Source organism: Arctopsyche grandis, chromosome 2 (genome assembly GCF_051622035.1).
Source record: "Arctopsyche grandis isolate Sample6627 chromosome 2, ASM5162203v2, whole genome shotgun sequence".
In the NCBI taxonomy this organism is placed as follows: domain Eukaryota; kingdom Metazoa; phylum Arthropoda; class Insecta; order Trichoptera; family Hydropsychidae; genus Arctopsyche; species Arctopsyche grandis.
The window spans coordinates 11,152,748-11,176,645 of record NC_135356.1 but is presented as its reverse complement, the minus strand read 5'-3'; the positions used below and the strand labels follow the sequence as shown (position 1 = coordinate 11,176,645).

Here is a 23,898-nt window from a genome sequence, read left to right as displayed (position 1 = left end):
GTTCTTTATTTAAATGTATTATATTATCGATTTTTATTTGATTATACACATGTACTTTTAATTAACTGACTCATAAAATCGTTCATGCCAACTTTCAAAGATAAGGTCAAAGAGTATTATCGTTATAATAACGTATTTGAAATATTTTATTGCTTACCTCATTTCAATTGTTTGTTCATATTCATAGATTCAGGATTTATTTAGTATTTAAATAATGTGAAATACATTGAGTCAATAGTTGTGCTTTTTTTTTATTTTTAGGTTGAACATCCAATTGCTGCCTATTTAATTAAACCAGTGCAACGTATCACTAAATATCAGTTGCTCTTGAAAGATCTCCAAGGATGCTGCATAGAAGGACAGGGGGAAATAAAAGTACACATTTTTATTTCAACAGTCAAATGTTATAAGTAATACTTTAATTTAAATGTAATTTTACAACTTTTTTAGGACGGTTTGGAAGTGATGGTTGCCGTTCCGAAGAAAGCAAATGATGCAATGCACCTATCACTCGTCGAAGGTCTACCTGGTGATGCTCAAGGTGGTGCACTAGGAGAAGTTTTACTTCAGGACGCGTTCCTCACCTGGGAATCGAGAGGCTTAGTGCGCAAGGGCAGAGAAAGACGTGCCTTCCTTTTTGAAATGTATTTATGTCTGACCAAAGAAGTTAAGGATTCACATGGAAAAGCTAAATATATTTATAAGAATAGATTAATGGTGAGTGTATTATTATAATATTATGTTTATGAAATATATTTTTTTAAATATAACTTACACTATTCAAACATTTCCAAGTTCGGAAATTTTATATATACATATATGTACATACATACAGTACCGTGCAGAGAAATCGCATCACCTGTAAATACTTTGAATTCTTGGAGTTTCTCGGTAAAAGGTTCCCTAATTTCTAAAATACTCTTTTTTTATTCAAAAAGGTAGTATTTCGAACATTTTGAGGTATTCTATTAAGTTCCTGTTTAAGTTTAAAAACTGCCCAGGATATTAGAGGAGAATTCAGACAAACGAGTGGAAAAGACATCATCGTCGAAATTATAAGGAGACGACTTCGAAAAGCTGGATTTTGCCCACGGAGAATAGTAAAAAAACCCTGTTTAACGGCAGTTATATGGAAAAAAATGGTTTTATTGCGAAAAATTCCACAAAATTTGGACTGAAGATGATTGGGAGAATGTAATCTTTACTGACGAGAGCAAGTTTAATCTTGGCGACTCCGATAGAATAAATTGTATGAGGAGAAAGCCGAACGAACATTTCAGTTTTCAGTGTGTTACTAGAATAGTTGAAAACTGGGCGACCAAATGATTTGGGATGTTTTTCGTATTATGGCATGGGGGTGCTACGTTTTTTCAATGGCAAAGTGAAGACTACAGACTATGAAAAATTTTTGGAAATTTTCGCCGCCTTCAAATTTCGAAATTTGAAGTCAACCGACTTCAAATTTCGGGATGATTTTGCAAATTATCATCGGGCAAAAATGATATTTATTGTATTTAAAATAAGTGATTGATATCATCAAACAAATTTAATAGCATTTTATTAAGTTGGACGGCTATTTTTTTTACAAATAAAAAAATACGAAGAGAAAGTAGATATTCATCACTAAAATAACCAGACAATAGTCCGGACTTACACCCTATCGAATATTTATGGGCTATTATAAAGCAAAGGGAATAAAAACATCATCCTGCGACAAATTATGAGTTAAAAAAACTGTTGAAAATGTATGGTTTGAATAAATTTCGGACGAAATACTAAAAAAAATCGCATTGTCTATGCTGGCAAGCGTTGAAGCCCTCATAAAAGGAAAAAGGGGGGTTTTTATACAATATTATATTGTTATTTATTTTTGTCACATGTATTCATATGTATTCTTTGTATTTTAAATCATAGAAAAATATATACTGTAATATTATTTTAGCTAGAGACATTTGAAACAAATATAAAAAAAATGCCCTATTGTACATGTTTTTTTAAAATTCGTATCTCGCCTTAATTTAAAAATATAAATATATTTTTTTAATCGTAAAACATGTTAAATAGTTGAAATCAAATAATAAAACCAAAAAAACTCGTGTATAGCTTCATGTAATTAAAAAAAATCGAAAACATCGAACAATTGAAAGTGATGCGATTTCTCTGCACGGTACTGTATATGTATAACATTTTGTTTGCAATTTTCAGAATCTCTTGTAGTAAATAAAGTTCTTTTGATATTTTGATATAAATCTTAATTTGATTAAGATATATGTATGTAATACAAACATATTGATAGAACAGCTTAGGAGCTATATTTAATTTATAAAAAATATTTTCTTTACATTGTCGGAATCTCATAGAAAATTTTCATAACTTGTTTCACGTTAATGGTTTGTAAGTTTATTTGTACCATAATTGAAATGTTTCTGTTTCTTCTTAGACTTCCGAGTTGGGCGTGACCGAGCACATTGAAGGCGATGAATGTAAATTCGCTGTATGGACTGGACGGGCTCCAGTTTTGAGCGACTATCGTTTGGTTCTGCGTGCACCATGCTTAGATGTGAAGCAGCAATGGGTTAAAAGGTTACGAGAGGTCATTCAAGAGACCTACTTCAGTTCGGCCTTGCCACTACACATGCCCAAGAGTCCTGCCAAAGTTAAACCTCTTCAGAATCAAAGATCGAGCAGGTAATTGAATGACGAATTGAAATTTGATTTATTCATTTATTATTTATGAGTCGGTGTACCAATCAATGTAACAGTTGGGCTGAAAAGTTCGTAGGCTAGCATAGAAAAAATCTTTTTTTTGCTAGAATTTGATTTTATTATTCAATATAGTTGCCTTCGAGGGCGATACAACGATTATAGCGTTCATACAATTTTTCGATACCATTTTTATAGTACGATTTGTCTTTAGCCTCAAAATAGGCTTCAGTTTCGGCGATTACCTCTTCATCGGCGCAAAATTTCTGTCCAGCGAGCATCTGAGAACAGGAAAAAGTCGCTGGGGGCCAGATCTGGAGAATACGGTGGATGCAGAAGCAATTCGAAGCCCAATTCATGCAATTTTGCCATCGTTTTCATTGATTTGTGACACGGTGCATTGTCTTGATGAAACAGCACTTTCTTCTTCTTCAAATGGGGCCGTTTTCCGCGATTTCGTCCTTCAAACGCTCCAATAACGCTACGTAATAGTCGCTGTTTATGGTTTTTCCTTTTTTAAGATAGTCGATGAATATTATACCATGCGCATCCCAAAATACTGATGCCATAACCTTGCCAGCCGACTTTTGCGTCTTTCCACGCTTTGGAGTCACTTCATTACGTGCAGTCCACTCGGCTGACTGTCGATTGGACTCCGGTGTGAAATGATGGAGCCATGTTTCATCCATTGTCACATATCGACGCAAAAATTCGGGTTTATTACAATTGAACAGCTCCAAACACTGCTCAGAATCATCAATTCGTTGTTGTTTTTGGTCGATTGTGAGCTCGCGCGGCACTCACTTTGAACAGAGCTTTCGCATACCCAAATATTCATTCACGATATGTCCAACACGTTCCTTTGATATATTTAGGGTCTCAGCTATCTCAATCAATTTCACTTTACGGTTATCCAAAATTATTTTGTGGACTTTTTTGGTGTTTTCGTCGGTAACAGCCTCTTTGGGGCGTCCACTGCGTGCATCGTCCTCGGTTCTCATTTCGCCTCGTTTAAACTTAGCAAACCACTTCTCAACGGTTGATTTTCCTGGTGCAAGGTCCGAATAATGTTTATCAAGCCAAACCTTGGCTTTAATAGTATTTTTTTTCGCCGAAAAACAATGCTTTATTAACACACGAAATTCCTTTTTATCCATTTTTTCAAACTAATAAAAGTTGCTTCACTCAAAATGCTATAACTCACAAACTAATAGTACGACAGCTGTCAAATTTATACACGTGTCTTTTTAAGGTTAGGGCTAACTAAAAATCATATGGATTTAATACTAGTAGCGCTATCTATGTGTCAGCCTACGAACTTTTCAGCCCACCTATTTTTGTCTCCCAGAAATGTATTAAGTTTTATCAAATCTTTTTATGCCTGATTTTTATTATTCAATTGTATCATTTGCTTTTCAACAGGGACTTGGAAGAATGCACATCACTGGACGAGAGTGTTGAGAATTTGGATAGAAATTCTCTTGCATCGTTTGGTAGCGGAAATACGACTGATTCCGATAAGGTAGGCGAAGTACGTATGCTTTCAATTATATTATATATTTCGATGTATGATTTTTTTTTTGTATTTTGATTATGTTTCTCATAAGAAGGATCCTATCATCAATATTATAATTATTTTATTTTATTTTAAAAGGAAAACGAAAAGTCTTAAATCAAAACAAAACAAATAATAAAATACATTACAAAAGACCAATTATAGGTTTCGGCTGGTACTAATAAACTAAAGGGTAAACATACACGTAGTCATACATAAAATTTTGAAATTAACATAAGAAAAAACAGAGAAATTAAATAATTAAAGTAATAAATTTCACAGTTAGTAAGATTATTCAAAAAATTACTTAACTATTGCTCGCCTTGCTTGCTCATGCGTATTATCAAAAATATCAAGGTTATGGTCTCTCGCTAATCATATATATGTAGTAACTCTAGATCAGTTAAAGGCCTTGACTTTACCGAGGGCGAATCTATTTTTTCGGAACTAAACAGAGAGTCTAATTGAATACATACTGTTTGACAGTAATTGACATTGACGATAATGTAAAAGTAATGTTCGACAAAAATTAGGTATTTGTTTGGACTTAGCGCCACGTTCTGTAGCGATCTGAAAATGTATAGAATATAATGTGACAATGTATGTATACATATTTCGAAATTTGTGTACAGTCGTGAATATTTTCATTAAGTAAAAGGATCATAAGTAATTTGTAATATTAAGAAGTTTACGACTCTCGAAAGTACTTTTTTCTCTTATCTTTTTTCTTTTTTTTTACCGAGTTCTCTCTCTTTCGCCATGAAATTGTAACGCTCATTACTCGTAAATGTGTTTCAGTTTAATTGCAAATTATACCCCCTTTTTTTCTGTACACGTCCTTCATAATGATGCTGTTGAATATTTAAGTACAAGCTTTCGAAACTTGCTGTCGTTTGCCATCCAAATGTTTTTCATCATATTGTTTTTATGGTCAATAGACGAGCAATGACTTACACGAGTGATTTGTGCCAAAATTTTGATTTGTGTAAATTAATAAGTCTTGATAAAGTATAATACTGTTTTTGTTACGATTAGGCTATTTGCTTGATTTAATGTTACGTCAAGTTTAAGAACGTAACGAAAAATTTGATTTATGTATTCATACATATGTACATAATAATTTTACATCTCTCAATCTACGCGTTTGTGATGATCTAAAATGGGGAACCACAGTTTTCAGCTGAATTTTCGATTTCTTCAGTGATTTAAACATTTCGTTTAAAATTAGATGTCGTCATATATAAAATGTTATTTTTTCCTATTAATATTTAAAATGTTTAGTTATCGGAAATTTTCCCGCCATCTGAAAAAGTGAGTAAACTCGTCGTTCTGTGATTTACACGATAGATGGGTATCCATCAAATCATCGTTCAAATTGATTTTCTATGCCGATTGTGAAGTCACCGAACTTGGCATGGCATCCAATGGGATCGAAAGCTTTAAAATAGACTCGTATGAATGGATTGCGTTTACTTTTTACGCTTTTGGCACGACGCTGGTCTACATCGTCGATATTCAAGACTACTCGCAGACTTTTTTTTATCGATTTGAGCATAGCTACTTCACGATTTTAGTTTGTCATTTAACCCATTTGAACCCAGAGCTCGCGTGAAAACACATGTTCCATGTGCCCAGGACTATTTTTTCGTTTATTTTCCAAAATCTTTGAGTTATTTCATGGGAAATATTTTTTATAGGATAGGGATGGATAATTTATTGATTTTTCAACATTTTTAATTTTTTTCAAGGTGGTGTCGTGAACGACCTTTGGGGCTAATGAAACATGTTTTTTTTTTTTATTACATTTTTAAAAAGAACATAGTACATAGAATACTGTACTATGTTCATAGAATATCTAAATAGAATAAAAAAATATATTAAAAAATAATAAAAAAATCACAATGGAGTCACATAATCAGTTATAATACTTTCTCACTGGTTATTTGTAATTTTATTGTTAAGAAATTTATAAAATTAATTTTAAAAATAACAAACACGCATCTCTTCGATAAAATGATATTTTCAAATCGCATAACATACCACACGTAGGTACATATATTGTGACATATACACATCGTCAACAAAAAAAAGGGTGCACCCTTTTAAAAGAAGAAATGTCATAAACGAGATTTTGGGTTCAAAAGTCGTAAAAACAAAATACATGAAGACAAAATAATTAATTATTATGATACGGTACAAAACATTTGTCATGCAATGGAATTTCACAGTTATCACAAGCGGAAAACGTTTTATTTTTACAGTGTCCACAATTTATCCTTTTCTGTTTGACCAATATCAAATGTCTTCCAACTTCCTTTTGATTTTGATTAACTTTGCCGGGTCTGAATGGGACCAATTGTTTTCGTTTTTGACCATAACACTTGCACAACGTCTCTGTTACCTGTCTGATAAATCCTAATTTATCAAGTTTACAACCAAAACTTTTGCTAAGAATCCAAGCGTTATTCACAGCTACATCGATGTTCCAAAACAGAATAGGCATGTACCATTTTTTCCCTCTAATACTTATGTTATAGTTAGAAATATGGTTATCCATTTGATCAACCCTACCCATATATTTATTATCCATATTTATACTAAATGGTTGATTGATTTCCACCCTACTTTTTTCTTTAACCGAATATCAGTTTCCAGGGGTGGTAATATGTATGTATATGGAATCCGGAAGTTGAGACTCGTCCCAATTATCAATTTCTTCCCGTATCTCTGCAGTAGTAAAATTGCATTCTCTGGAAAAAAATATGTGTCATTATCCCAAGGAGTCATATACGACGCCGTCGACTTTGATTTTTTTTTTTTCAGGAATATGAGATATGTAAACGCAATTTCTCTTATGCATACTATACAATAAGTCCTACTGTATTAGAAACATAAAGATAAATAAAAAATATGTAAAAATAAAAAACTTACGTATGTTTTCTCTTCGACATATCTGCAAGTCGAAAAGCGCTCGATGTTATTCCCTCAAAACTCCAAAAGAAACTGATTTAATTTCGTGTGACTTTCTTAAAATTCATCACCAACATCTAACCAAGCGTAACGAAAGGTTTTGCGGCCGGCCTGAGTGATCCCTTTATTTTACGACGCAAAATTGTAAAATGCCGTGAACGACCGCGCTGGCATACATCGTGTAAGTTCATAACTGACCGCGTGGGTTCAAATGGGTTAAATGTGTTTCACCAATGCCTTCTGGATTGGACAGTAGGTTCTGCCTTATATTTGGTGATATCAATTTTGTATTGATTGCATATATTTGTAATGACTTTAAGCTTACGCAGATTATAAATCTTAAGTTTTTTTTCCAGTTTCTACCTAAATTTGCACTTTACACCTCTCTTTTGGTTGTGTTGATTTTATATTACTTCGAATTTCTTCAACATTTCTTCATCCCTCTCGATGTTCAACTGCGCGGGCAGATCTCATTAATTTGCGACGGATATTGGAATACGTGGCAAATTCGACAGACTTTATGGGCTTGCGAGCCGCGAACTCAATCGATGCTAAATGGTTAGCCATTGCGTTTTCCACTCTTCCGTGTGGAATTTCGCAGATCGCCAAACATCCCGGCAAAATACCCGACCGTTCGTGATCACTTTATTCGGAATCTAGTCCTCTACATAAACGGTTGTAATAGATAATTCCGATTTCGAGCATTGGCGTGCGTAGTATCACTTTTACATATTTCTTGCTATATGGAGAGATAAGTGAAATTTTCGTCATCGGAAATTTGTTTGAAAAAATTTTCCATTTATGGTCATACATAATTCCGTTTACGCTTCTGTTATACGCACACGGGAACTGAACGAAAATCTTTCTTACGCAAAAACCACTCAAGTTAGTACGTTTAGATAAAAAAAAATTGGGATAGAAAACCAATCCTTATAAACGTGGTGAAATAAAAAAAGTGGGCAAATAAACGCAAAATAGCACGGAGAAAAAATCCGTAAAAAAATTATATTTGACTTTTAAAATTCGTTAGACAATTAATTATAAGTATTTGAAAGCAATGAAATATAACAATTAATAGGAAAAATATCTGACTATTGATTTCAATACTCACTTTGAGCGTAACAATCCTAAATTTTGAGTCATACGACTGTATAATAGTTAATATGTAATAGCTATTTTTCGGACGGCGCAAATGCTTGACCTTTTACAATCGATTTGTAATTAGATTACGCATCAAAGCTATATTTTGAAAATATATTATGTACATATATATTGCTTATGTATTTATTTATGTATAAGCTGCTAGACGGATGAAAGTTGGAGAAAAATCCTTCAAAGGGTTCCGACCTCTTACAAAATCCACCCACGTTCTAAATTAGGTTACCATGAAATAGTATACCAAATTTGGTTGTACTGAATTGTAAACTGTGGATTTACATAGTGGTCATATATACATACATACAAACATGCAAACCAGCGTTGTAGAGTCGGAGTCGCGGAGTCGTAAAATTTTAAGCGCAGGCGGAAACGTAAAAACTCAACCGACTCTGATTCATTTTGATTATTTTCTTTAATTTCTATTATTACGGCATGTATCGATTAGAATCTCCAATTATATTGAAGATAATCCACTAATAAATTGAAATTTAATAATAAAATCATGAATTTAAATAACATTATAAATAAAATCGTTGGATTTTCACGTATTTTGATGTGTTGTGGCCAAAACCGATTATTTTCTGTTTCATGTTTTTTATTATTAAATTGATTTGTTTGTGTATGTCACGTATGCGTTCCTATACCATTCAACCGATTGCGACGAAACTTACATGAGTTATTGTGTACATGCCTGCGATGGTTTCTGTAAAAGAAATCGCCCAAAAACTCAAAACAGGAATGAGTGGCATTGCAACGCAATAATTTCAGTTGTGTTCGCGTCGCCACCTGCGTTGTTGGGGTAAAATAAACAAACAATTGAATAATTTCAAATGTATTCGCCGCCTGCGTTTTTCCGACAAATTATCATTACTGTAATTTAATTTGATTATTAAGTATTAATTTGAAACTGAAACTTATCGTGGCATTGCAACGAATGCCGGGTTCAGCTAGTATATTAATGTACTCACTTTTTATTGTTTATATACCTATTTCATTACCAATGATTCAATAAATTAGAATACATGTCAATTTTAGTGATTGTTTTCAATTCATTTAACTTTTTATATTTTGATAATCACTTTTATACGTTGGCAAGAATATTCGATCTTACTAAAATCGTCCATGTCCGTGTCTGTAAATTTTGAAGCGACTCCACAGCCCCGACGTAAACATTTATTTTTATATTTATACACCTAATTCATGAATTTACACAGTTGACGAATTTCATGAAATGTGCCGAAAATAATTGTTCAATTTAATAATTGACGTACAGATGGTTGCGCTTCCTGTGATTTTTTTTTAACTAAACCAAATGGCAGACTTACATGTGGATAGACGTTTTTTTTATACAAAAATATGCACTTTTTTCAATAGCTAGCGTTTTTACATTTCCTTTATCTCACTATTGAATGTGATGTACGTAAGATTGCATCTTTACGTCGCCCACGGATCGAACTCTATTACACGTACGTGTTTTGTTTATATTCATGTATGAGTATTCGGCATGTGTGTGATTGTTAGTACGATTCCATTACCAAACTGTGACAAATCGATGGCACGAGTGTGTTTATTTCAGCGCTTTCAGCCTCTTGCGTGACACCGATGACGTCACGAATCGCCATCGCGTGTTTGTCCCTTCAGGAGATTCGCCCAATAAATAAACACATGTGAAAAGTATATTCGAAATATGAGTACATATATAAATAATATTTGCGTGTATATTTTTATTTTTAGAAATCGAACTTTTATTAGTTCATCTACAAGTGCTTTTAAAATAATTTGAAAATTAAGGGTTTTGAAAAATCAATGTACAATACATACGTATGAACATATGTACATACATACGTGGACGGTGTTGTATTGTTTATTTTGAAATGATGTATGATTGATAAAGCTATATTTATTATTAACGACGAATTATTCATCCTATTTGCCGATTAATTTGTTTGATTAAATCATTTCTATATATTTACTAAGTACATGGTAAAAATAGTCCTGGCGGAAAGCTTCTCGGAGAAAATACACCGCACATGTGCGTCTTTTCGTTAATTCTCGTTAATCCGTTATTGGGTCCCCGTTGGGGATTATCCGTTATATTGCCCGTTCACGGTCGATTTTGTCAACATTTTTTCGGTTTAATTTTTATATTTCATTTTATTACTAATTTGGTTATACGGGCGCATCCGAGCATTGAGTTTACACACTTAGGCCCTATACGCACTTGCGATTTTCTATCGCGCGATCACTTAGTCGCAAAAATAGAACATACAGTTTTAAGTACGACTGCGCGCGCGCATATGCGACCAAATAATCACAACCACTTTCTATGGTTTCTGTCGCGCAAGAAAAAAATCGCGCGACCGAAAATCGCAAGTGCGTATGGGCGAAAACACACAGCAAGAAACGTGGCACGTGGAACGTCGACAAGTTCTCCTATATTTCTTCAAATATGGGATACACCATTATCGATCACTGTCAAACAAGAATACAATTTTTCCGAAAACACTCCAGGGGTAATTTTGGGACGGCGTGCCATGAATCTGTGCAAGGCACGCCACATTTTTTTCGCACGTTTAAAACTATCTAAAAAAACAACCATGTGTTCATCGCTGTGTGTTTTCGCCCTATAGGGCCGTATCACCAACGCACACAATTACACGACAGTTACATGAATGACCTCTAAACAAACAAATTTCGCAAACGGTTTCAGTCAAGTGACAGTATAATTATGATGTATTTAGTTTTGGACAGTGAATAGGAAATTAAACATATATATGTACATACATATGAGCTGTTATATTTGAAAGTGGCGGAAGTCCAATTTTCAGTTCCGAAAACACTTTCTGTTTGACTTAATTCACAAATTTTTATCACTTATTTTAATTCGATATGTCCAGAATTTCAGAAAAGCAGAATAAACGTATTATAAGGTCACCAGTATTTTTAAATATTATTAAACGCAAAATATTATATTTAATGTTTGAATCATCGACATAGAATGTACATTATATACATATCTACATGTATGTATATGTTATATGTCAACAGTTTTAATACATTGAATTTGTTAATGGAATATGTACATACATCATTGTCACTTGAACTTATTCTACTTGCATGTAAAATGAATTAATCTATCTATGTGTGTATGATGTAACGAGGTTTGAATAAATTCAGTCGGATATTGTCGTCCACTGTACAAGTGGGTTAGAATGTGTATCGGTGCACTGAAACCGTAAAAGGTTAAAGGATGTCGTAGATTCCTTTGATGTCGTTTGTTGTGTGGTTGACGGAAAGGGGATGATGACGCCAACGGCCGAATTCCGTTTTAGGTATTTTATTAATATTATTATTATCGTGGTCTGTCTCCTCTCCTCTCCGCCTCTTCCTCCCCCGTATTATAATCATTGTTGTCGTCGAATTATCCCCCTCGGATGGGAATCAAGAATTTTTGGCCCGTCGAATTGGGCGAGATGACCGCCCGGGTCACGGCCACAACTAAATTTAAAATGTTCATCAGCATTATCGTCTATAATCAAATTGAGTACTGCACGACTGAAGGGAGGGCAAATTAGCACTGGACTTCAGTCCAAGGTGCTGGCGACTAGAGTAAACTGCCCCGTTAATTGCACTGAAGATGTACATATCATATGTATGTATCTTGACATTTCACAAATTAACTTAGTTCAGTTAGCGGTCTGCAATTTGAATATCTCCTGTACATATGTATATACATACATACATACATATATAGGTCGATCCAATGGTTACCTCGAGAAGTTTTTCGAAAATAAAACACATCTAGAAGTTTGATTTATAGCAATAGTATGTAGAACATAATATTGTTCATACTGGGTCAAAATTTTCTATAACTTTGCACAATGAAAGTGGATCAATGACAGCTCAAATGTTGATTTTCAAATTCTTAAATATTTGTGGATTGATTTACTTTTCAAATAAACCCAGAAAGTAATTACGAAGCGAGTTTAATCGTACGATCTTGAACGCCAATTGATTTTACATTTTCCAAAAAATATATGATTATTTAACTTTGACCGCAATAAAGCAATTGGTTGATGACTTTTATTAGATGTGGCGTTACAAATAAACTAATAAATTTACGTTAAAAATTGTAGATCAATTAGTTTTTTGTACTCGATATTCATAGATACATATGAACATGGTACTCTCGATTATCCGGGCCAATGCTGCGGAGTATGGGACCGGATAATTCGAACATCAATTTTTGATATCGTTTCTCATGTATTGAATACTCGGATCATTCGAATCACGATCAAACCACTCAACATTTTAATGTTTTCATTTTCTATTTACACTTGCTGAACTGTGATCAGGACTTAAATTTCATTTTATTTCTCAAAATATACTAAAAATGCTGATCAATATCAGCAGAAATAATTATTTTCGCGGGAAGCATCTCATACGTATGCCTCACAGTTGCGAAAGAGTAGGAATTCAGTACGCCGCGCTCAACGGTCAGTGTGAGAACGATATCCGCCTTGGAATGACGGCTCTACTTTAGCCATTATTTTTTTAATTTCTTGGACTTATTTTGTATTATTCGACGTTTTATAATACGTACATGATAAATTGATTTTTATAGTTAATTACAATAATTAGCTTTGCAGGTTTTGCATTATTTTAACATAAAACAAACATTTTTAACTGGACGCTTGGCGTCCAGCACAGTGGATAGTAAATTTTTTTTAGCACAGTCATGCAAGTGTTGCAAATCCGTACTATATAACATGTCTCAATCTTTTCACAATTCGATTAATCTATTTCCGCTTTAGGAAGAATCTTTCTCCGTGGTCGAACCTTTTTGATTATATGTAATCAACAGTATTTTTGTTTATTTCAGTCCCCTTAAAGGATCTAGGTTTTTTGCTTTTCCAATTACCAAAATTTTGATTTTATGAGTTTTCGAAGCATTTCCAGAACGTATGACTGTACGCTTTATAGATGATTTGTGTCCGTGAGTGGACTTTTCTTTTGACTAAGCAAGTGTTTTCGGTGGCAAACACTAAAAGTCTATCTCATCTGCATTACCGGAGCAGAAACTTATCAATCCTTACTTTTAAGTTTGACCCACTGAATTCGAATATGACAATGATTTTTGTTGGCACAGCAATACTAGATTTTGAATTATAGACTGCAAAAGCCAAAAATCTGTAAAAATTGCACATACATATTTTTAAACGGTCATATCTCTGAAACGAGAGTAAGCCAACAACAATTATTGTCATATTCGAATTCAAACTCGGTAAAGATTGATGAGTTACCGCTCTGGTAAGTAAAAAACGTGATTTTTTCGTTGCTCAGTGTTAATCATTAAAAATAATGAAATTAAAAAAATATATATTTGTTTCTAGCGGATAATCCGCACCCGGATGATCGAGAGTACACTGTACATACGTGCATACGTATGTATGTATTCTTATTCGTAAATTGCTTAAATAAATCTTCTGTATTTACATTTTCTGTTAATTCTGTTTTATAAGAATAACGTACTGTGAAATGAGTATTTTATTATATTATTACATATTTTATACGGCACGTATTATATTATTCTCGCGCGATAAAGTTACGCGATAATGAGCGTTGCGGTTTTTCGTCAGCATTGGTCACGGTATTACAGATTATTATATTTATTACAATTCTAAATCTAAATAGAGCGAGTGGAAAGTTCAGTTTTCTCTCAAATTTCCTTTAATTACGTTCTCGTCGCTCGAAATTTTCTGCAGCTTTTATCTTTTCTGCAGAAATTCGAACTCGGAACGTTTGAAATGTATGTAATTCATTTTATACACACGTGTTTTATTGTGGAATAGTTATGTATATATATATATTATTCTTTGTTATTAAACGAATTGCCTGTTGCCTGGTTTTATTTGAACTTGAACGCAAAGCAATGACGCACTTACATACTTACGTATTTATAATTATTATTCATCTTTTTCTGTTTAAATAATAAAATAAAATAATTTTACATTATTCTAAACGTATTCTTTCAAATATTTTATTTAATATTTTTTATGTTTTCTATTTATGGTTTAATTTTTAATCAAAGCTAAGAGCAAAATATGGATATCTTTTTTTTAATGTACTTACAAAATATCTCAGTTCTAGGAAAAGCCTTTTAAGATTTTTTACCTTGTCAACCTTGATTATTTTAAAATTTCAACTTGATTTTGCTCTTTCTCGGAATACGTAAATGTCTCTTAACGCCACCTTTTTCACCTTCACAATTGAATATCTTTTTGACTTTTTATTTTTTATCGGAAACTATTTGAATATATCTGAAGGACTCTTGCATAAGATTGACCCACCATAAATATGTACACATTAAAATAATATATGTTCTATGCGTGTATATATACCATTTTACGAAAAAAAAAACATGCATGCTACATCGTTTAGTTTGATTTTTCACATGCAGAGTGCTTCTGAAAAGGTGTGCTCACACATATGTACTCGGTGTGATGCAAATATACAAAAATGTTATTATTAAGACAAAAAATAGGGGACTACATCTGTATAATAAATACACGGTGATATTTTCGTTCGATTCGATAATATTTCGTATGTGAAAAGTCGACCGTTTTCGGGACTTTCGTATGCGACGCGTGTCTTTTGCCCGGAATATATGCGTGTACGTATGTATAGTACATTCGCAGTGGCGGAAAATTTTCACTTAGGAGTTATTACATGTATACGACTAAAATGTGTGATGTTATAAAAAGGTCGCACTGCTTGCTGTCGAAACGAATGGGTCGACATAAAAATTATGACAGATGGCGTCTTGCCCGATACCGAATTGATATCGGAAACGTCTCCCGTGCGTAACGGCTTCGCATGGGATATAATACCATTCGACACAGCTTCTGAAATATTACAAACTCCCCCCCACACAACTCCGACCTCATCTTCTGTATGTCGTCCGAAATTCCTCTTTAACCTTTTGAGTAGTGAGTTAATTTGAACACCAGAAAGGTCTCAGGAGTGAGTTTTTTTTTCGGAATCAACTGACTTGAAAAATCCGAGTGAACACTCTTATTTTGTGGGAAGTTTTAAAGTTGACATATTTCGCTCGATTATATGATTGATTTATTGCCCGGCAGGGTTTTGCCTTGCATCTCGAACCAAATTCTCTCGAAAATAAATCTATAATTTTACGCTAAAAGATATGGCGAAAGTGGAACGTTCGACATTAAAAAATCGTCGTCATAAATACGAACGTGTGTGTGCTTTCTCGCTTGAAAGTGTCCCGACAATAGATAAAAATAAAAACGCTTATCAGTGTGTGACCTTCAGATGTAATCGCTAATAGTTTCCATTTTTGGCAGTGTGAAGTCCGTCCATATTACAAAATCGATTTTGATAAATATAAATCGGTCTTCAGGGAGGACAGCGCGGACGCAGTATAGATTTCATCATACATATACATATACACACACACACATATATATATATATATATATATATATATATATATATATATATATATATATATATATATATATATATACATATATATATATATATATATATATATATATATATATATATATATACATATATATATATATATATCATCATCATCATCATCATTTACAGCCATTCGCCATCCACTGCTGGATGAAGGCCTCTCCAACACGCTTCCACTCGTCTCTGTTTTGCGCAACACTCATCCATCTCATTCCGCACATTTTCCTAATTTCGTTCACCCATCTTCCTTGCGGTCTTCCTTTTACTCTTTTGCCTTCTCTCGGGTACCATTCAAGCACTTCTTTTGTCCACCTTTCGTCCATCCTCCTAGCTACGTGACCCGCCCATTGCCATTTCAATCTCTTCACTCTATCCACCATGTCCACTACCCTTGTCATATTTCTCACCCACGTGTTCCGCTTCCTGTCTTTCCTCGTTATGCCAAGCATACAGCGTTCCATACTTCTTTGAGTGCATTGGATTTTATTTTGCATCTTGGCGTTCAGTGTCCAAGTTTCACATCCATACGTCATCACTGGCAAAACGCATTGATCAAAGATCCTTTTCTTCAGGCAGAGTGGCATTTTTGATTTAAAAACAGCATTCATCCGTCCAAATGCACTCCACCCTAATTTCATACGTCTCTTTATGTCTTCATTTTTACTACCAGACATGTCAATTATTTGACCTAAATATAAATAATTATTTACTACTTCTACTGGTTTATCATCTAAGGGGATGCTATCAGGCATGCAATAACTATTGAACATTAGTTTAGTCTTATCTACGTTAATTTTTAATCCTACTTTTCTACTTTCCCTGTCCAGCTGTGTTAGTCTGATGAGTAGGTCAGCTGAATCACGAGCAACTAGAACTATATCGTCTGCGAACCGAAGGTGACTCAAAAAGCGACCATTGATGCTTACTCCGGCTGTATCCCAATCCAATTTCCTGAAAACTCCCTCAAGCACCGCATTGAATAACTTGGGCGAGATTGTATCTCCTTGTCTTACTCCTTTTCCTATGCTAAATCTATCTGTACCTGAAAAATTTTTTACCGAAGCTGTGGCATTCTTATATATTGCAGCTAACAGTCCCACATAGGGTTCCGGCACTCCCTGTGTTTTTAGAGCGTTAAGTACTGCATTATGACTAACTGTATCGAAGGCTTTCTCATAATCGACGAAACCTAGGCACAATGGCCGTTGATATTCGTTGGCGCGCTCGATTAGTTCGCCAACTACTTGGAGGTGGTCCATTGTGCTGAAATTTGCCCTAAACCCTGCCTGCTCTATAGGTTGGTTCTCGTCGAGGATATTCTTCAGCCTTTCTGTAATAACCTTCGTGAAGAGCTTGTAGACCGCTGAAAGTAGACTAATGGGTCGGTAGTTCTTGATATCGCTTTTGTCGCCTTTTTTGTGTATTAAAATGATAGTTGCGTTATTCCATCCTTCTGGTATAGCTTGGTTCTGGATGCATTTGCTGAAAAGCCTAGCTAAGATATTAATTAGGGGGGGGCCGCCACATTTTAGTAAGTCAATGGGAATATTATCTTCCCCTGGGGTTTTACCGTTCTTTGCAGTTTTTAGCGCGGCCTCTACTTCGCTAGGCAATACTGCAGGAACCCTTTGGCCGTGTGTCGATTCCAGAGCGGGGAATTGGCCGTTGTCGTTCTCGTATAGTTTTGCATAGAACGTGTAAACTCTGTCTATGATTTCTTCTCTATTCCTAATTATTACTCCGCTCTCTGATCTGATTACGATCATTTGGTTTTTGCCTAAGAAAAGATCCTGTTTGCACTTTTTCAGGCTACGGTTATTCTTAATGGTATTTTCTATTAGCTTGCTGTTAAAATCCCTGACATCCCTGACTATTCTCTTTTTAATTTCCTTATTTACTAGATTGTATTCTTGCTTATTATTATCCCTATCTAAATTCCTTTTATGCTTAATTAGGTTTTTTGTTTCCGCTGAAATTTTGCTTAATTTAATCTGTTTCCTGAATCCACCTAATTTCTTACCTGTTGAGGTTAGAACCGAACTAATTACAGTGTTCAATTCCTCGATGTCTGCTTCTGGGTTTAATTTCCCGTATCGATTTCCAAGTTCGAGTTCGAATTCCTTTTTCCTAGACCTTAGTTGAGCGAAATCTGGAGAGTTGCTGCATCCTTTTATTAATTTCCTACGTTCGCAATTTATATTAATGGCCATCTTGGCATGGACTAATCTGTGATCGCTAACGTCATATATATATATACTTTACTTAAGACACTAACGTCATATATATATATATATATATATATATATATATATATATATATATATATATATATATATATATATATATATATATATATATATATATATATATATATATATATATATATATATATATATATACATGCGCTGATATTTCATCGGGTACATATAATATTATACATAATTTAATGACATGTCATCTTTAGAACGTTTGTGATGCTACCTACATATGTATGTTGATATAGCATCACATTTATGATATTTTTTTGTAGGAATTATATACGTCTGTAATTAAAATTTTTACTCTTTATATGTGTATACGTGTATGTAGGTGTGTTATTTAAAAATATATATAATCAATATATGAAAAAAATCATCTGCAGCGTATTCTGTGAAAGTTGTAAAATGCTTGTAGTTCAGAATTCCGGGTCTTCGTGTATTTTTTAATGGTGTATTGCATTTTGTTGTCCGGTGATAATTTTCTTAACGAATTTTTTTTTTATTGCATTTTGATTTTGCTCGAAATGTCTCGCTTGAAAATGTGAAAAGCAGTCGAAACGTTGAAAGTTTACTAGATTCATTTCAATGACAAAATGAATTACAGATAGTGATAAAATTACAACGATTATCTACGAAATTATTCTTATCAATATAAATGTGAAAACAAATAGGGCTCGCACTTTGGAATATTCAATTTCATTATTTTTATGTATTGTATTGGGTTTGCATTTTTTTACACAACGTTGATTTAATTTCTTTTTTGTTTATTCAACACATTATCAGTAATCCAAAACAAACGAGATAGTGAAAATTGGGATTGTTTCATTATCATAAGATGTAGTATTTGATCAATATTTGACATCCAATGCAAGGTTTATTAGTTGTGTCGCTTTTAACGGAAATACATAAGTTTTTACACGTTGGCTACGACTTTTTTTTATTTTCTGTAGTAAACGATGTTTATGCGTACTTTTATACGTATGTTTAATGTTCGCACATTTAGATTGTAATAATTGTGCAAGTTTATCGCTACAACTACATACTATCGCCCTAGAATTTCATAAGTACATGTATGCGGTTTAATAATAATAATTGAAAACATTTTTTTTTTTAGATTTCATCGTGTTTCATTTTGAGTTCCATAATGTTGCAATCACTGTCTACAATTGTTCGTATTTGACCAAAGAAACTTTTTTTAATTTTTCGATTTTGAATTTTATTATTACAAGCTTTTTATTTTTAAATTATAGTGAATCGTCCATTTATGAGGAGGGAGGCGGCTCATCTAGCAAAATCAAAATCATTACAATAATAACTTTTATAGTATCTTCTGCGTGTTTGTATATCACAGGATGTGTGTTGTTTGTCGTTAATTGTACGCGTACCACCGATTGAGGAGAACTCTCATGTAGAACAAAGCCCGACAGTGATCACTCTATGAAGGCTACATATAATATCTGGGTAGACGTCTCCCACGCATGTATAAATAGCTATTAATTTAATTAAGTTCGTGTATAAGGCTGTATAGCGTGACCGTAGCATATGCGATTTGAATAGGGGGGGGGGGAGTGATTATTTTACTTAAAATTATGTAGACATGTCGATGTAGTACATTTAAATGCCCAGATAATTTAGGAATCAGTTGTCAGTATCGAACAGGTTTTGGTTTTGTTAAATTGGGTGGGGTTAAATTTTAACAGGTTTTCACGGTTTTATGGCGAAACCGAAAACGACAAGTATGCATACGAACAAGCGGGAAAATATGGAGTTTTTATTTACCCTCTCTCTTAAAAGTGCGGCTTTCTCGTGTGCGTAATTTTCTCATTGGCAATTTTCGGTGACTAGTTTCCGTTTCATTTTCGCAATTTTCTGAATGAGTGTCGCCCGTCAATTTACCTAAATATGTAGGTGGGAAAAGCATATTTTTGACCGATATGTGCTAGTAAAGAGTAGTTTTTTTTGATTTGTTGTCAATTGCATAATTTCATCTTGATATTTTTTTCTTTTCAAAGCTTCATACGTATTAGTATTTTTCTTAGATATGATTGATTTTTTTTAAGAGGGCTGGACACCAGCGCCTTGTCCATACAAACGTATTACACTTCTCCCTTCTTCAATTATGGCACTAGAGAAATTATTTTTATTATGCTATGGATATCCACCATAGGGATGTTTCTATCTTTTTATTTTTTTAATTAGTTATTTTTTATAGGAGCTAGGAGCCACAAAACATCTATAAAATCGCCTCGTTTTTACACCCACGAAAAGAGTCCAGAGTGCTTATTTAATGGTTGATTTATAAAAAAATACGAAGATACAAACATAGAAAATATCTTTCTCATACCGATGATGAATTTTTTTTTTAAATTGGTCCAGCTTCGGAGGAGATAATTGGAGAATACGTAACCTTGATTTTGTCGACTTAAAATAGATATTATCTAGTCGAAGCGCAACCGTCGCATTCACTCATTATATATATATTGTCGCATTCACTCAATATATATATATCGAAGAAAGGAACGGCAACCAAATTAAATGTTTCACCAAGTAGAGCCTATTGAGTCTGTCTTGTTCGCACGCTTCTTGCTACGCACATTCAATTTATTTATAAAAATCAATAAAAAAAATTATTGAAATAATAGCAAGTTTACACACGAAATACAAATATTTTTGTAACGTGGTGGGAGGGGGACCAGTTTTGATAAATTTGGTGATAAGTTGTACGCGAGTCAGAAAAGGTTGGGAATCGCTGGTTTAAACGTTAATTGGGCTGTCATTCATTGGACTAATTCGGATTTGTCATTAAGTGAATTTTGGCTTCGTTTAGACACGATTAGGATTTAACAGTGGCTATTCACATACATATATGTACATATATATTTGTGCTCTCACGTGGAGATTTACATGCTGTGTAGAGATAGAGAGAGACAAATCTTTTCGTAAATGCGCACCTTAACGCGTCTATGTATCAGTGCGTTAATCAAGCTTTCATCCGAATTCCACGAGAACCAGTGGAGTTATTAACAAAAAAAAAACAACATTCGAATTCGACTTCAAAATTAAAAATGATTTTAATTTAATTTTTGGTTGTTAATTTTTTCCATTGACAAACGACAACATTAAATTAAACTAAAAACAGTTCTTTTTGGTTTTATTCCATTTTGCAGACTAGTTTCACTAGAGTTTGTCAGTTTTTAAAAACCGCCAAATTTTAAATATAAGACGCGGCTTTGTCGGCGTACCTATTCGAATATCTATGGTGCATTAAATCATTAACATTTATTTATGAATGCATTGCTATGACGCATTTAACGCAAAGGATTTTATCAAATATCAGACCTCTTACCAAATTCGACCTAAACACGCGAAATGTACACAGAAACACCGCGCCTCAGATCTACATACACACATTATAGACACTGTCGAGTCACTCTTGCTTACATACATGCATACATACCACTTAAGTAAAAGTAAATATAAGTAAAAATATAAATGCGATTCAAACGCGAAATCGTACATACATATGTACACCCAGCGCAAAACGAAGCTCAGTCACAAATTTTACCGGAATGGCCCATTTTTCGCCCTATTGGGTCTCACTTTCTGGCAATTTTGTTTGTATACTTTTACAGTTGTTTTCAGCATACCTCAACGTATTATTGCCAAAAACTTGAAAGTCAGTTTCCCCCTGACTTTCAAGTAGTGCGTGTCTTTTTTTAGTGTTGTGAGCGTTGAGCGTAAAATATGAATTTTTGTCGATCGCCGAGAAATCAAAAATTGTCACTTTCTGGGAGGAAAATTATTCTTTTGTGGAAATTTATCGACGAACAGGGACGTATTCTACCTACAATAACTATATTTTTTAAGAAGTATAAAAAAACAATGGACATAACACCTGTCGAAAGAGGAAAAATGGCAAAAAACTGATTTCTCGAGACGAACGGATTTTAAAGAGATTTTCTCTTCAAAATAGTTTCAAAACTGCGTCAAAAATTAGGTCTGAGTTCATTGAAGTTGGAAAAAATAGTAAGCCTTAGAACAGTTCAATATAAACTAAATGAACTTGGTCTATTTTAACGGGCCGTGCAAAAAAAAACCCTCCTCACGAAGAAAATGAAGGATACTCGTCTTTGGTGGGCCAAAGAGAAGAAAAATTGGACAGTTCAAGATTGGGAGACGATTACTTTTTCAGATGGATCCAAATTCAACCTGATTGAATCAGATGGGATGGCGCTAGTGCGACGAAAATCAGGCGAACGCTATAAAGAATCGTGCTAAGCGCTGACTGTTTAACATTCGCCATGGTATGGTATTGGGGGGCATCACACGGTATAGTGTTCGGTGAATCATTAAACTAGATGGGATAGTCAACTCACAGGAGTATAAAAAAATCATCGACAAAAGCGTTATTCCTACATTAGAAGGCTTACCGGAAATGGTTAAGGATCTTGTCTTTCACGATGATTCAGCACCGGCGCATCGTTCAAAATTTTAGAGTATTCAAATTGTTTTCACAATTATTTTAATTATTTTTAATGCATTGGTTATATCACCATTTAGTTTTTTTTTAAATATCGATCAAGATAAAGATAGTTTACGTATAAACTCCATTGAATGGCCAGGAAACAGCTCGGATCTAAATATAATCGAAAATATTTGAAGCAAAATAGGCAAAAAAATTAGAGATTAGAAACCAAAAACGATAAAATAATTAAAATACATTATTTATGATGTATGCTACAATGAAATTAGTGATGAATTATTAAAAAAATAATATGAATCACTACTTAAACGAATAAAACTATTTATTAAAAACAAAGGGGTTCCCATTAAATATTAAAACAAAAAATCATTTTTATTTGTAATCCCTACTATTTTTTGAAGTCCCCTTGATATGTTGAAAAGCTTGAAAAAGAATTCTTTAAATTTTTACTCCAAATTTACAATGATTCCCCTCATAATGTTATCTATTGACGAAATCGCTTTTTTTTTGCTGCATATTGATGAAGAGGAGTTGTAGAAAATAATACGAAAACTGTTATCTTAAATTCCTTTCCTAGTCTTTAAAAATATATCGTTATTTGCATGTGATGCAACTGATAAGCTGCGTTTTGCGCTGGGTGTATGTAGTTGAGAGTCGCTCGAATATTCGCCGACTCCTACAAGGACTCACGTTTCTAAAACTGACTACCACACTACTACAATTACTCGGGGGAGGGGGGGGAGGGGTGTTCACCGCAAACACCTACGTTAAGTATCACCACTTATCATCATCAACACACACACACACGCGTGCGACACGTTAAATAAATCCTTATCACCCGAGTCATACAACTAAAACGCTCCCGACTTTGAATCGTTCAATCGTCGTCCGTTCGTACGTTCCGTCGGTTCAACACCACCGGTACGACTTTCAATCCGATAGATGTCGCGTTAAGTGTGCCGCATCGCGCAAGGATGTGTGCGAATCCTGCAGGACCTTAAGCCACATATATTTATATATATGTGTGTATATATATATATATATATATATATATATATATATATATATATATATATATATATATACATATAATATGTATATATATTTGTGTGTGCGCGCGCTGGTTATGTAAGTCGTCCTGCGGACCCACGGCAGAGGCTGCGCGCGATCAGCACTCGCGGCCTGGCGGCCGCCGCCGCCGCACTAGCGGCGTTTGCGCACCCCATATAGTGCTACCATGACGTCCGAGGGGGTGAAACTGC

General features: G+C 33.9%; 1 protein-coding gene across 1 annotated transcript in view; it reads left to right on the top strand.

Moving 5' to 3' along the window:
- trio (trio Rho guanine nucleotide exchange factor) overlaps positions 1-23,898 on the top strand; it is a 246,535-nt gene that overhangs the window by 102,333 nt on the left and 120,304 nt on the right. The window contains exons 23-26 of the mRNA XM_077445260.1: positions 262-375; positions 451-717; positions 2,441-2,688; positions 4,126-4,225. Of these exons, the coding sequence (XP_077301386.1) occupies positions 262-375; positions 451-717; positions 2,441-2,688; positions 4,126-4,225 (729 nt within the window). The remainder of the gene's footprint in view (positions 1-261; positions 376-450; positions 718-2,440; positions 2,689-4,125; positions 4,226-23,898) is intronic.